Below are 15,261 nucleotides of genomic sequence, written 5' to 3'. Positions count from 1 at the left end.
ACACACTCATAGATATCAACGACTTAAGCCTGATTTCTTTACACTAAGATCTGAATGAATTAAAATATGGCCCGTATCCTATGTGAGTTTCATGGAAATCCATTGGATTTTTCATGGACTTCATTCAGATTTGCATAATCCTGCTGACAAACAAACAAGCAAAAAAACAACAAACAAACAAACGGTCAGGGAACAGAAAATATAACCTCCTTGGTGGAGGTAATAATATCGTAACCATTACATCAGCTAATCATCAGCATGTTTGCAGGATCATTGTGGCCATGCTATCTCTAGCATTTAGATCAAAGCACTGCTCTGAGCTGCCAGCAAGGCTGTAGATGCTTCGTCTTGTTCTTGTGTATCTCAGTGAGAGCAGAATACCAGTACACATTTTAAATGTTAGTATAACCATCTAGCATAGGGCAAATAAACTTTATTCACCAATTCACTAATCATTCCTTTGTTTCTTTGTGTTTCCCTGTTTTAGGCATCTTGCATCAAACTATAAGGTGATTTAAAAATGCAACAAAATCTTAAGAATTGCTGTGAATTTAAGATAAGATAAGTCCTTTATTAGTGGCAATATGAAGTAATATACCATGTTACAACAAATAAAGACATAAACAAGGACCTATAAAAATATGTATAAATTAATATGTACAATACAAACAGAACACATAGAGTGTAACAATATTGTACATATTAGAAATTGAAAATGCAAGAATTTCTTAGCTGAACAATAGAAGTTACATGTTGGAGTTATATGAAGAGGGAAGGAGGTTTAAAAGACACCAAATGAAAGAAAGAAAAACTTAGGAAGTTACGATAGAAAGAAAATAAAAACGGAGAGCAGTACTGACTGGCTCCATTCCTCTCACCCCCCCACAGTTTGACACATGACTGGGCAAAGCAGCTGGAGATAAGGAGCTCTGGTTCTCAGGTAGAGCACTGGCGCTTTACTTTGGCGCTGTCTGTGGGCCTCTCTGTCAGGCAGAAATAATAAGGCTTTCCCCTCTCACCCTCTGGAGCATTGAGATCACCACTACCAGCTGTCAGGGAAGCTGCTCTACTCTGGAGAGCACATAGCGGCCACTTTCCCTTTTAAGGGCGCAGTGGCATTTTGGTGGCGTAGATGTGGTTCATCACATCACAGTTTAACGGTGGTGGTGGGATGATGTGAAATAAACACCAGCTGCTTTGTAATCACGTAGGCAGCTCTGTTAATACTCTGTTTTGGGTTTTTCCCTCTCCAGGTGACCAAACAGGGGAATGCCGTGCTCATGGGAATCTGGGCTCGGCATTCTTCTCCAAGGGAAACTACCGTGAAGCGCTGACCAACCATCGCAACCAGCTGGTTCTGGCCATGAAGCTAAAGGACAGAGAGGTAAGTAGCACACACACATGCTGCGTTCGAAAGCTGGTCTACGGCAGGCTTAAAGTGGAGAGAGCACGCTAACTGTCATTGCGGAGGACGCAAATTGAGGTTACAAAGTTTTTTTGGTCTCTGAGTATCTTGTTGTAGGTGTGGGATTGTGCTGTGGCCAGCATTCTTCAGTTGTGTCTGTTTAGAGGGTATCTGAAGGAGGAGTGTGAAGGACACAGAGATGCTGCTGCTCTTTGTCTGTCTCAAACTAAAGGAAATAGGTGTAGTCAGTGCAGAGAACCGATAAAAGGTGATGGGGAGGAGAGAGAGATGCAGGTGAAGGACAGGCCAAGAGGATGGCCTCAGCAGCTGCATCGCCTTGTTATCAATGCAAACCGTCTATGTAGATTTTATGCAGATGTTTATACTGTACATATAGCAGTAGGTCTGAGGCTTTGTTACCTACACCTGCTGTCGGGCGCAATTTACACAGATGAAGTTGTCTGAATATGGGCAAGATAGAGAAAAGAAGAGTGGGAGGGAAAGAAGAAGGTGAAAGAGAGGGAGAGACGACTCAGACAGATTGATCTACTTTTCTGTATTGTTTGGTGCCCTCTTTCTCTCCCTCACTCTGTCTTCTACTTTCCCTCTCAACCTCTGTGGTCATTGTTGGAGGGAGGAGGAGGGGGGGCTTGGCGGCTGACAGGTGCTTGTTCCAACACAATTCCCGTCACACGCAGAGAAGAATGGCCTCCGTTTCCCCTTCATTCCTTATCCTTCCCCAGCAGGCCGACAGTGCTGCCTGTTTGTGTTGCCTGATATCAGCAGACATTCAAACGGTCCAGTCAAACGCCAAACACAATGTGCCGGGATGAAACCGACGCTTGAAGAATGAGGCCGGAGGTCCCCCTGACATCTCTCCTTCCAACAGTTTGAGCAGAAGTATCATTATGAGTCTACAGACGCCAGTGCCAAAAGCCTCTGTCATGTAATGAGGTTAGGGAGAGAGATGGCCTAAGACATGGAGAGGACACAGACAAGGTCCTCAGTGTCTGCTCTGAGGCTTGGACTGCTCTAGGTTGGCTGCAGCGATAATGGACTGATTGGATGTTTTAGGCTGCCAGTTGGCGTGTAAGTGTTTATACTGCGCGCCTGCTACCAGATCCAATACTTTTATGAGTTTTTCTGCACTTAATGGCGTTTTAAGACTTTGCAGAGGCGTATCACTGTATCAGTATCGGGCTGCCGTGCACCACATTTTCAGCCACTGAGGCCTGAGCTGCTCACATGTTGCTTCATAAATGAAAACAACACTCAAACTGCAGCTCCCCCACACTTAATGCACAAATGGCAAACGGTCCTCTCCTGAGTGCCAGAGCGTCCTGGTGCCCAGCTGAAGTCCTTGAGCTCCACAGAGTTGCATCATATACGAAAATGCCCCAATTGGCCCTGCACTCTACTCACCCCCCCCTCTCTCCTCTTGTTCCTCTGAAGGCCCCCTAATCAGAGTCATATGTGTGTCACACCACCTGGTCTCCCTCAGAACACACTGGAGCCTGGTGGATAGCTCATTACGGGCGACCCGGTGTTATTGTTTCTGATGTGGACTTTTTATCTGGCCTCTCTGAAGCTGAGGTCACTTCCTAGAGGCCAGGGACAGGATGTTGTTTCTGACTGGATTTCCAGTCTCTGCGCATGGAGAAGACAGAACAGAGACCCAAACAGAATATGAAGCGTTCATTCCACTCCTCTGCGAAGAAGGAATCTGCGCCATTATTTCAACTGAAACAAGTTTGATTAAAGTGCACTTCAGCTACTGAGAATTACCATAGTGAAATGTTTGATCGAATAAAATGGCCCGGTGAAGCATGTGGCTTTGATATGATGTGGGGTGTGGGTTTCGATTCTGCTGCGCTTCAGGTTTTGATCATGTGGGTAAAAAGCTTGGAGGATGATAACAGGAACATTTAGTTGAATTCTATGAAATTGATACAGTTTTTGTGTTTGTGTGTGTGTGTGTGTAACCAATCCTAGAGTTTTTTGTTTAGTTTTCAGACCATCACTCCTATCTATTCCAATAAGCCTGTACTCATCATGTTAATTGTCTATTGGAAACTTCTTTCACACTTTAAATAAACGCTGACTTCCAGGTTAGGGTTTGGTTTGGAACAAAGCTGCATGATGTATCGAAACAGCTGGGATGTGAACATGTGTAACAGTCACACTGCACGATGTGCAATCTCAACCATGGCAAATCAACTCAAACATGTCATGCTGCAACACTTAGTGCTTCAAACAAGACAAAATGACTAATTTACAGAGAGGACATTACAAAACGAAAAACTCACGTAGGGTTATTGGATTCATGGAGTTAGTAGAACCACCAATCACAATAACTCTGGATGAGTTAATCAAAACAAATGCAAACAAACACAGGCCCCGCCCCTCCCAGTCATCGACACCAACCTGAAAATGAGCGAGGAACGAAAGAAAAACTCTCTGAATCTGAAGATTTGCAAAATGGCAAAAAAAAAAGTCCAGTCAGTCGTATGGAATTATTTGGGTTATTCAGATTAGGTATCATCTCATTGATATCTTACATCCCCATGTGATGAGAATGAGCTTTTAGGATCATTTGATTGCTCATGTTTGCAATGTTTGAGGTCGCTGAGATGTGGTCTCCATGTTCCCAGATCACATCATGGAAGGACGCTTGTGAGCAAGTTTAACTTAAGCCACACCGCTCTAATCATGTGACATGCCTGTCTCTCCTTAATCCTCTATCACGCACACCCTCTGAATTTGGCAGTCTTTTAAAACTGCAAAGATTTCCCATCTCTCCCTTTGCTTGTCAATGCCTCTGCTGCCCTGTGTTAGTGTTGCTGCTGGTTGATTTAGTCCTTCCATCACTCCAGCATCCACCTTTAGACTCTAACCGGGGGGTTAATCTCATCACTCCCCATTGTATCAGTGTGAACACATGTGGGGAAGTAATAGAAAAAATGGCAAACAGAGAAAATACAACACACCTGATTCCTTAAAGGTGGCAATTTAATAATTGTCACTATGGGGTGGGTATTGGCTCAAGAGATTGGAGTGGGTCATCCACAAAGCATAGAGTTGGTGGTTTGATTCCCAGTCTCCCCTAAGTGTATTTGGGCTAGATAACAGCTAGACACTAATAGCGAATACACATTTTGCCATTCACACACAAATTCAAACAGTGCACCTACTGTTTGAATTTGTGTGTGAATGGCAAAACTGGAAAATAATACAGACCATTTGCTATTTTACTGGGCACCTTTAGTATCAGTGTCTGCTAATGTAATACTAATAGTGATTCCAGAACTACTACTAAGTAGAGGTGTAACTCAACTCTGGTTTTCCACAAAAGTTCAGCTACTTGTCTCTGCTGCCTGCTGAACAGTGGCCTGTGTGTGATGAAGGAGCAGAGAGAGAGAAAAGGCAGAGGTGAGTGTTCTCTATAAATCAAGAGGAAGTGCTGTACCTGGGTCCTGTTCTATCAGTGAAGCAGCCATGTATGGGATCTCTTTTCATCTTCTAGTAATCTCTGTTGTGGCTCTTTACAGCACAGTGCAACAAAGAAGCCAGGCATAGTGTGGGCCCATTACCTGCCACTGACCAGCAGACTATATGACAGTAATGAATCATCGTGAATCTGTCCAGGACACTCTTCTTAAAAGACAAAGAACTGGAAAAAAGAAAACATGAAAGAAAATAAGGCCAGGCTGGGGAAAGGCTTATAAGAGCGAGCGCTCTGTCATCCGCGACTGGGACTGGGAACTGCGGTCCAAGCCAGTGAGATCATAGCCTGACGTGAAGTTAGTGTTTTTCTCTTAGCTCGCTGCCTTTTGGAAATATTCTCAGCAGATTTTCAGCTGTCATATATACTGCAAATAGCACATAAATACACTCTCTAATCTCTCAAACTGTGTGCATCTCTTCTCCGATTTTAGTTTTTGTTTCCACACCTGGCTTTATCCAAGGCCTGCCAGTAACCATCTTTAACAAAGGCCTTCTCTGTCATTTTCAAACAAAGCTGTTCAACGAGGTCTTTCCTCTCCACGCTCCCTTAGCTGTCCCCTCTGTCTGTGACGTTTTCATTTTTAAATAGTAGGTCTGACTAGAAGGAGGTAACCCCTAATTTGGGGTGTTGAGTATTTAGGAGAAACTGAGGCGGGCTGGCAGCGGTGCACTCTGTAATTATGTCTCGTGTGATGCAGAAAGAGTCTTTGCCGCGGACTCCCCCAACCCCAAGTTGAAGTGGAAATCACGATCAGGGAAAAGTAAAAAGGACACAAACAAAGGTTTTTTTCCATAAGCTCTGCAATTCTACTCTGTCTCCTGCTGCCGTTCTTTTTAACTTTGCCTTTGTTTATCTATCCTCTCTCTGCCCCTCACGCTCCATCTGCCGAAAGGAATTTACTCAAACTTTGCCCCCTTTTTCTCTGAAAGTGACATGGACTATTTCATCATGGCTGTTTATCTTGCTGCTAGTTTGGGGCTGTATGGATCCTGCCGGACCCTCGCTGGTGTAATGAGGCTGAGGGCTGAGAAATGAGTAAGGGGTGAGGAAGAGGGCTAAGTGTGGGTGTTCCTCTTGTCACGATCAGGGTTTGTCAGTGTTTGTCAGCACTCGGGCAGAGGAGGGGATCATTAAGGAGTCATTAAGATATGGACGCATGCCCCGCCGCCTTTCATGGGGCTCATGTTAATAGAGGAGGGCAGAGGGTGGGACTCTGCACCCTTGTCTCTTTTCTTTAACCTCCACTGCTGATTAAGGAGGAGGATTTGGGGATGATTAGAGGGGATGATTTAGCTGAAAGGCTGGGTGGGGCCAGCAGGAGAACACTGTCTGACTAAATAAAAAGCAACACTTTCTCACTATGCACACTTAATAGGGCAAGGTAGTCTCTGAGTGCACTCAGCTGTTGATATTGCAGTAAAACCACTATGAGCAGCAGTGCCACATATAGAACTACCTGCTTCCTCCTCACCGCCTGTTGTGCTAGACCAGGGCACAGAGCTGTCCACGGTGCAGCGGCTCTAACAGCACGGCCAGCCCGCTGTGCCTTAATGACACACAGGCTCTCCTCGGCCCAGTGGTTTAGAACTGCTCTACAGCAGCTCGCTTTGCCATGAATCATGAGAGATGGACGGCAGGCATCAGCCAATGGGCCATGACCGGAACTGGGGAAAAAAGGGTGTGTGTATGTGTGCACACATACACACACCCACACGCCCATCTGTGTTCCTGTAATCCAATGTCATGTGAATGTGTCATGTCCAGTACATGTGTATGTTTGTCTTGGAACGCTTCAGTGTTTGCAACCACACACTACGCACATTTTGTCAGAGGCGTGTAGGATTGTATAGTGTAGCGTATGAGTGTAAAAACAAAATTGATGGTTTGAAACATTTTATGTTTGTGTGAGCTGCCCTTGAGATTTATTACTCTTGATTGGATTGTTGCAGCGAATACACAACATTTTAACAAATCAGCAGATGTGCCTGTGTGTGTGTGTGTGTGTGTGTGTGTGTGTGTGTGTGTGTGTGTGTGAGAGTGTGGATGTGTGTGAGTGTCTTGCGCCTGTGGCTATGATTGGTGCTTGCACAGGTTGTAATGTAATGGTGTATGTACTGACTCACCGTGTCCCCCAACATACTATTGACCCACGACATGGAGCTCTGAGTGTGCGTGCACAGTAAAATCCGGGATCATAAACATGTATTTCCTCTGTGTGTGTGTATGCACATGTAGATGCGAACCTGTGCACACGCTGTGCATGTGCTGCATTCGAGGTGACGCAGCGTTGTGTCTCCCCCAGTGGAGCATTTGGAAGGCTGTCAGAGAGATGAATGACTGCCGTTATATCGACTACTGCTCTGCTTCTTTGCCACCTCCTCTCTCTCTCTCTTTCCTCACTACCCCATGCTCCATTTCTCCTTTCCACATCACCTCAGCTTCCTGTCTTTTTCTGTCCTCCACCCTCCCCACATCTACTTTTCCCCTCCTTTCATCTGATTTTTCTCCTCTCTCCTCTCTCCCTGTATGTCTCATTCTTTCTCCATTTTACACAACTCAGGCGGTGTCACCGTTTATTTGTGTGAGGACAGCATTGAGGAAGAGCAGACTCAGTCCGGTTTTAAATGACTCGTTGCCGTCAGAGGTTCGGACTGCTGCATGAAACATCAACACACTAACAAATGCTTACTCTAAACACTGCAGTGCTTTGTGTAGATTGAACTGCACACAGTTGGGACTTTGTGTAATTTGTCTGGAATATTACACCTTGTCTATCTTTTCCCCCCGTGCTGCTCCAATCAATGGCAATACAGAGGGACAGATTAGATAACAAATAAACAGTGACATGGTCATAGGAGACTCCTTGGCTCTCTGATATGCTGCTGTGGTGCACTATATGATTATAGATGACAACCAGCAGACTCATAGATAGTGCTCATCAGGGGTAGGAGGGGATCCAGCAGGCTCCTTGAGGTTTTTGCCGCACAGCAGGACACAGAGAACGCCACGGAGATTGTAATCATTAGGACAATCAAATGTCCAATCATTAATCTTGGCAGAGGAATTTGTTGACACATGATGAGCGGGATGAAAACAGAAAGTGCCAACTCTTCCTCTCCACATAACTGATGACGGTAAGGGACGGAGCCTGATTGAAGGCGTCAGTCGGCAGAATGTGTGTTCACCTGGCTTTGATGAAATGAATTGCTTGTCTGTGTAGCCAACTGAAACACTCCCACCTCCTTTTCTTTTGCCCAGTATTTTGAGTGGTCCCATAGTTCTCACTTTCAGAAAAGCTTACAAGTGGGCCAGAGAGGCGGGCTAATGTGTTGGCTTTGAACCTGTGAGATTTATTCATTATCTGATCTCATCAGTGCAATCCTTACTCCAGGGATGGTGAGTCATTTTCACCGAAATACAGATCCCTGCCACCAGGGCAATTGAAGTTTTATTCACTGGTGACCGAAAACAGCATCAGAGACGAGACCCTGGGCAGACCTCCCGGCTAAGCCTGGCACTCCCTCTTCCTCCTTCCCTCCGGCCTCGGCCCCTTCCAGCCCTCATCCAGCCTGGCCATTTAAAGCTCTGGAACTGCACCCCTTTCTCCAGCCCGATCGATAGTGGAGCTGTCAGCAAGACGGATGGAGGCTTTAGGAAGTCCGTTTTAATGAAGGAGAAAGAAGGAGCAAAGGAAAGAGAGGTACATGGAGAAAGAGAGGACCAATGGAGAAAGAGAGGACCAATGGAGGTAGTAAGGAAGGGAAGATAAGGGAGAAAAGGAAAGAGAAGTAATGTGTGTATGTGTTTATTGAACGTGTGTGTAATACTGTCTCCAGTGACAGGGGTTGAGGAGGGGTGGACTGGGTTGATTTAGCTACAGTAAGACCTATTTCTAGCTCAGCAGTGTGAAATGGCTCCTTAGCTACAGTAACTTGTAAGGCACAGCCCAGCACAGAAACCTATATTAGTGGACTGAGGGGATTTCATCTGGCCTGCACACCAACACCACATCAATTCCTCTGGCTCATGAATCATGTCAGCTGCTCTGTGGTAAAAAAGATATTGTTGTGACAAGGGTGGACCACAAATCCAAGGCAACTCCCTCCGCAGCTGCCCTCCACAACACGTTGGCTCGCTTCAGAAGACTTGTGTACATTAACATTTAGAAGATGTCCTCTGGAGCAGACATTTAATTTGTGATCATGTTGATGGTGCACTTTGTTTGTTTTCAGCCTGTTTAATAGGATTTCTTAGCTGATTCCCTTTTGCTTTACATCAATATGCAGAAAAGGCTGCATGCTAATTGGTGATTAGAAGCTGAGGTCACAGGTTATGCGCAGCCAGGAGCGTGTACCTGCCGTGTCCTCTGGGCAATGGCCTGGCCGAAGCCTTTTTTTTTACTCACTGGAGCAATTACTGGCCCTGATTAGCGAATGTGACTGTTGAAATGATTGTCGATTTATGCACAGCCAAATGCCGCCTCTTGTCAGCCAGAGCTCTACCCATCATTTTCACAGTCAAACAGAAAGAAAACTTGTACAAAACAAAACCATGTGTAAAGATGAGTTCTTTAAAGGAGACATGTGCTTCTTGCAGTTTTTCCGTCCTCTGGTATGTTAGGTTTTTGTGTATGTAAAAGTTTAATAAAGTTGAAGTTGCTCCTCTCCCCCACAGAAAACGCGCCTGAAGCCTCAATAGTCCGGCCGATACCTCTCAGGCATTATAACATCACCATGATACCCTGTATAAAGCTCATTTAGTGGCTTGCTACATGCACTGAAAGCAGTTGACTGATCACAACAGAGTGGACCAGCAGGCCAATCAGAGCAGACTGCAAAAAATTATTTCTGATGGAATATTTCTTTTTAGTGGCTTTTGATGTTGCCTAGAAACCAAACATTACAAACATAAAGTAAGAAAAAACGAAGTACATGACATGAGCAGCATGTGTATCATCCCTGAGATGACATATCATATATCTTGATATCTTGATTCCTATTACCAGCCCTTGAGAAACATTGTAGTACAGTAAGTTCACTCTCGTGGTGCATTGTATTTTGTTCCTCCTCCTTTCTCCTGTTTCTGAAAGAGGAGGCATTGTGAAGAAATGCTCCTCCTCCTTCTGTTCTCTCCCCTTCTCAGACCTTTAAAGATAGGAACCAGATTAGTCCTCACCACTCGGCCGGCTGTAAAATAGAGATGATTTTGTCCTTAGAGATAAGGTGAAATTCAGATGGTCTGGTGCAGTTTCAGACCGTGTGTGTGTGTGTGTGTGTGTGTTTGGGGAATGGTTTCTGTATTAAGAGAGAACAAGGGGTCGTCCAGGGAGAGAGAGGTCAGCGCAGCTACAAGCGTTTGATGTTTGCATTATATATAGCTGTGGCACACACAGGGATGTAGGAGACAGCATTTTTGCAGCGTGAGGAAATGATCTTCTGCAAGACTCCCTGACATCACGCCAAAGACGGGGATTATAGCTCCTCAGTTTGGCTTGGCTCAAGCCTCCTAACAACTTCTATACACTGAGACTTGCTCTCTTTCTCACTCCACTCTCATCTCCAGCTTTTGTCCCGAGTTACAGCACTGTCAGCATTCTTGTCCCTATGGCACAGTATCCAGACCTTCCCCGCTCTTTTTTTGGACAGGAGCCCTGTGTCTGTATGAGGAGGTGGAATGTGTCTTTGTGGAAAGCTCTCAGAGAAAGCAATAAAATGGAGAGAAAATACGAGGCCCCGAGTGAGTGAAATGAAAGTACTCCATCTTAGGAGGAGGAAGGAGGCCTACGGGTTCTGTTTATAATTGACCTTGCAGCACACACAGTATGGTCTCTAAATAACAGTCGAGACAGGCCTTAGCCGACTACACATCAACCTCAGAAAAAAATGCTCTTGAATCTGCCGTCTTAGCTCGAGCAAGGGACCACGTAGAGTCCAGGTTGTAAAATATTCAGTAGAGGGCCCAGAGGTAAAGACCGCTCTGGCATTTTATTGTAGCCAGACTCAATTTTGAGAAGTTAGTAGATATTGCTGATGTTGTCAGCAGATTTAATTGCAGACATTTGCTTGTGGCAAGGTGTGGTTGTATCAGGTTGGACAGAATAGTGCAGGGGAAAAAACATGTGTGCACATAAATGCAGACACACTAAAACTGAGGGTAGATTAGTTCTGTTCACTGACTTTGGACGAAGGTGAGGACATAATAATTAAAATTCAGTGGAAATTACTTCATCAATAATACACATTATGAAGTTCATTTATCACTTTACCATCTTTCTCTTTAATTACTGTTCAATTCAAGCATCTTTGCAGAATGTTGAAAATAACCCAGAGTTCAAAAATGACTAATTTCTGCTCATAAAGCCTTTTGGTATGAGTGCCATTTAATGATGAGGGTGACTCAGATGAGAGCATTATGAGGGTGATCCTGTCTGTTTTAGCAGTTGAGCAGTATGAGAAGATGTTTGGGATTGCACAGATTTTAGTGAAGAAATTAAACTGAATATCTGAAAATACAGTAAATCAAAAACAGAATTTTAAAAAATGTACAGAGACACGTTCCCTTCATACTGAACATTATTTTATATTCCTGCAATATTTCAGGAATAACTGGTTCGTACAGTGTTTGGTATCAGATTTGCTTCCATGGACTACACACAGTTGTGTGTACTATGTTTTGTGCTTGCGGTGATGCGGAAAGTGGCGTGAGTGTGTGCATGTGTGTCTGTAATGAGTTGGGCATTTGTGAATGTGTGCATGGGCACGTTTTTGACTTCATCACCATTCAGAGAGGCTTAGTGTGATTAGAGACGTGTGATCCTCTGAAGAGTTAATGATGAGAGAAGCAGTAGCTCCACAGAGGCCAATCATACACCAGCCTCTGACAGTGTGCGGGGGCTTATCTTGCTCTATGTATTGTGTGTGTGTGTGTGTGTGTGTATGTATGTGTGTGTGTGATTTTGTGTGTTTGTGTGTGTGTGTGTGTGTGTGTGTGTTCAACACATGGGTTTTAGTGCGTGGGAACATATATGATGGGATTTCAGCTATCATTTTTCACATGATAGTGTTTGTTATCATTCCATTAGAGTATGTGCGATTCCTTTCTCTGGATATTTGATATGTGGGGGTTTATGGACACACAAAGCAGAATCCATAATCATATAGCTTCATTATGTCGATGTCAGACATGGAACTAGCTCAGGAGGCGCTCTCGGTACCTCCGGGTCTAGTTCAGGGCTACATGGCACAGTGATGGAAGCCAATGGCGGTTTCCCCCTCTCTGTACACTCCAGGGGACTGACTGACAGGCTTAATGACACTGTCGGGGTTACAGCACGTCTCCAACTCATTTTCCAACGTGATTGAAGTTCGCAGTGGGTAGCTTTTCATCAGCGTTGAGAAGACAAAAGGGACCTTTTCGGTGTTGTCTTTGTATGTGCGCGTAGTGTTGTGTGTGTTTGCACATGTGCGCCTGCAGCTTTGAAGAGATGCACAAGAGAGAAATCGTTTTATGGATGTTATCCGCACCGTGTTGGAATCTCACGTGCCCAGAGATGATGAGTTCTGTATGGGCTTGTCTCCTGTGTGTAGTCTGCTTGTTTATTGCAGACCGTGCAGTTTATACACACTGTGGTACATTAAGGCAGACAGTGAACAGAGAAGACTGCACAAATTGGATTTTATGTCTGGGTCAGTGTGTCATTAAACCAGCTTACCTTTGTGTCGCACTCGAAATTTACAAGACCTATCACTAGAAACTAAATTTAATGAGAACATTATCAGAGTATTCTTGGACAGGTAATGTAATGTATGGGAGGATTTATGTACAGAGTCAAGTCTTATTTAGTCTCCACTCTACATAGCAGTGTGTCCACTGGCTGTGCTGCTCAGCAGGCTCTGGCTCTGCTCTGGTTACAGTCCACCTTAGTTTAGGCCTGAGCCTTTTGCTGCTGCAGATGTGGGATGAGTCATGTAATAGTTGTTTGTGTTGGCTCAGCTGTACTACTAACCCTCTACTCCCCCCCGCCCCTCCTTTCTCATTTCCGCCCCTTTTTCCTTGCTCTCTTTTTCTCAGGTCCTCTCAACTAAAGCCGCTCGCTATTGTTATAGTAGACGAATGTTATGGCTGTGAAGCTACATCCTCTCACTTAATGGCGGCGTAAAAGTGGCCTGTGATTGCTCCTGCTCTCCAGTGAGGAGAGGCTAAACTGACACAGACAGAAATCAGCTTTAAAGCCACACTGGTGTTTTTCCTATCATTGTTTCTTTTGAATGGTGGAAGTGGAATTCGATGGGTGCTCATGTGTCTACTGACACACCTAAGCTCCTTTTCCATTGTTCAAAAAAACCCACTAAAACCCTCTAACATCTAGTCTCTGTCTGCAGGGGGACGGGTACAACCAGCATACATTTGCGGGTCAAATGACTCTGCAGTAGACAGGGGGTTGAATCAGCTATGATCAGCAGTACCTGAACATGCTGCTTTGGCAAGGCAGCGGCTCTGTTTTCGTGACATTGAACATGACGCACTGGGGAAAAAAACAGAAAGGTAAACTCCTCAACTTACAAAGTTCCCCCCACCTGGAGCCCCCGTCTTTGAGCTCCAGCTTGTCCTCAGTGTGGGAGTTCAGCAGAGCCAAGTGTTCCTCCCACACTGACAAAGCCTCCTTCTTACATCGCGTGACCTCAACATAACAGCAACCCAGAAAAAAATCAGGCCTTCAAATTCCAACACAGTCCCTGCAGAGTGTTTGGTAAACATTTCCCCCTCTCTGCTCTCTCTCTCTCTCTCTCTCTCTCTCTGCCTAGCTCTGCCTCCTCATTCCCCGAACACCCTTCTCCCTCCATGCATCATTGTCTATTAGGATGTGTTACTCCCATTTCCTCAGAAGGCTTTTGTTAAAGGAGCAGAGACAGATGTGTGTGTTTGTGGGCACCAGGCGGGCTGTAGGAGCAGAGAGTAGCAAACGTGCATCTCGGGTGGCTCGGTCGAGATGCCAACTTAATTTGTGGCTGAAGGGCTGTAACAAAAGCCAATCACCTTTCCACTCTGGCTTCTATCCTGCCAGAGGCGAAAGATACAATCAGGGCTCCTGCTAGCAACTATTTACCCTCCCTGTCAATCAGAGTCCTGTGGCGTGTGCTCACAGCTGGAGGCATCACTGGCAGGTGGCCTCCGCATCTCCTGGAAAACATGCCTTAAAAGCCATGATTATTTCACAATCGTCCCGTCTCATCCATACGCCACCGATGCTGCAGCCTAGCACGCCCCTTGATCCCTCATCTGCCATGATCTCTATATTTCCGTCTGGCTGGCTGTCAGTAATCCATATTACCTGCATTTGAAAGGCATCAGCGCAGCTCAGCTGTACTGTCCTGGGAAATTTTGGACTTAAGGAAGCTAATTAGAAAATAATGTTTTTGATCCTCCTGTCTTTGTTCACACAGACGCACACACACATTCAGAATAGGGGCGAATTTGCCCCAGGAGGCAGATGAGTCTTGTATGGGACATGGAAAGGAATGTTCCTGGGATTTGGTTTCCATCATGCCGCACTGAGGGAGCTTAACATCCTCATGGTCTTAAATCTCCATCGCAGTGGGAGGCAGTGAGTGCACACATGTGTTTCTGAACGTGTGTGTGTGTGCGCATATGTGCATAATGTGTTTATGGATGTGATAATACAGCCCAGTAGGAAGATCCTCTTTTTACTCTTTATCAGGCTCGCCAGTTCTGTTCGCCCGGGGCTAAAGTCAAAGAGCCAGCGGTGCTGAAAGCATGAGGTTAGTCTGGCGTAGCTTGGAAGAGCCACAGTCTGTGGAGCAGTGAGGTACAGAGGTGCTTTGGAGGGACAGCCCCTTCTTCTGATCCAACCGAGCGTTGGTGCTATGACGCTGTGTTCTGCAGGCTGCCCGGGCCACTGTAGACACCCTCAGCAGGCTTGTAATTACATTTAGGGAATAAAAGCACAGAGGGAGGAAGGGATTTAAGTGGTTTGTGTGCTGGGATGGAGGTGTAACGAGGTCCTTTCACTCTCTCAGCTGCATGTCATTGTGGATTTATTCAACATCCACTTCAGAATATGAGGACCCGAGTCAGAGTACGGCATGATTGAGCTACCTATTTAACTCACAGGTGAGAGATGGGAGGCTGATTTCATGGAGGTTTATTTTTTAGTAAATGTTGACTTTTCATTTTTTCTCTACAGAGGATTAAATGAGAGAAAATACTCTGCTTCTCCAGGTGGATTACAAGTTACATTATACAGAGTGTGCCTGGAATTTTCAGAGCCACCTTTGAATTTCATCAGCATGCAGAACGTACAGAACTTACATTGTTCCCTCACAAAGGAAAA

The 15,261-nt window shown here is 45.2% G+C and overlaps 1 protein-coding gene across 5 annotated transcripts in view; it reads left to right on the top strand.

Moving 5' to 3' along the window:
* Positions 1-15,261, top strand: part of LOC109633643 (tetratricopeptide repeat protein 28-like) — a 180,131-nt gene that overhangs the window by 117,912 nt on the left and 46,958 nt on the right. For all 5 annotated transcript variants that reach the window (XM_069524037.1, XM_069524036.1, XM_069524035.1 and 2 more), the window contains one exon: positions 1,254-1,384. In XM_069524037.1, the coding sequence (XP_069380138.1) occupies positions 1,254-1,384 (131 nt within the window). The remainder of the gene's footprint in view (positions 1-1,253; positions 1,385-15,261) is intronic.

This window comes from Paralichthys olivaceus, chromosome 4, assembly GCF_024713975.1.
Source record: "Paralichthys olivaceus isolate ysfri-2021 chromosome 4, ASM2471397v2, whole genome shotgun sequence".
Lineage (NCBI taxonomy): Eukaryota > Metazoa > Chordata > Actinopteri > Pleuronectiformes > Paralichthyidae > Paralichthys > Paralichthys olivaceus.
This window is presented reverse-complemented; position numbering and strand designations above follow the sequence as displayed.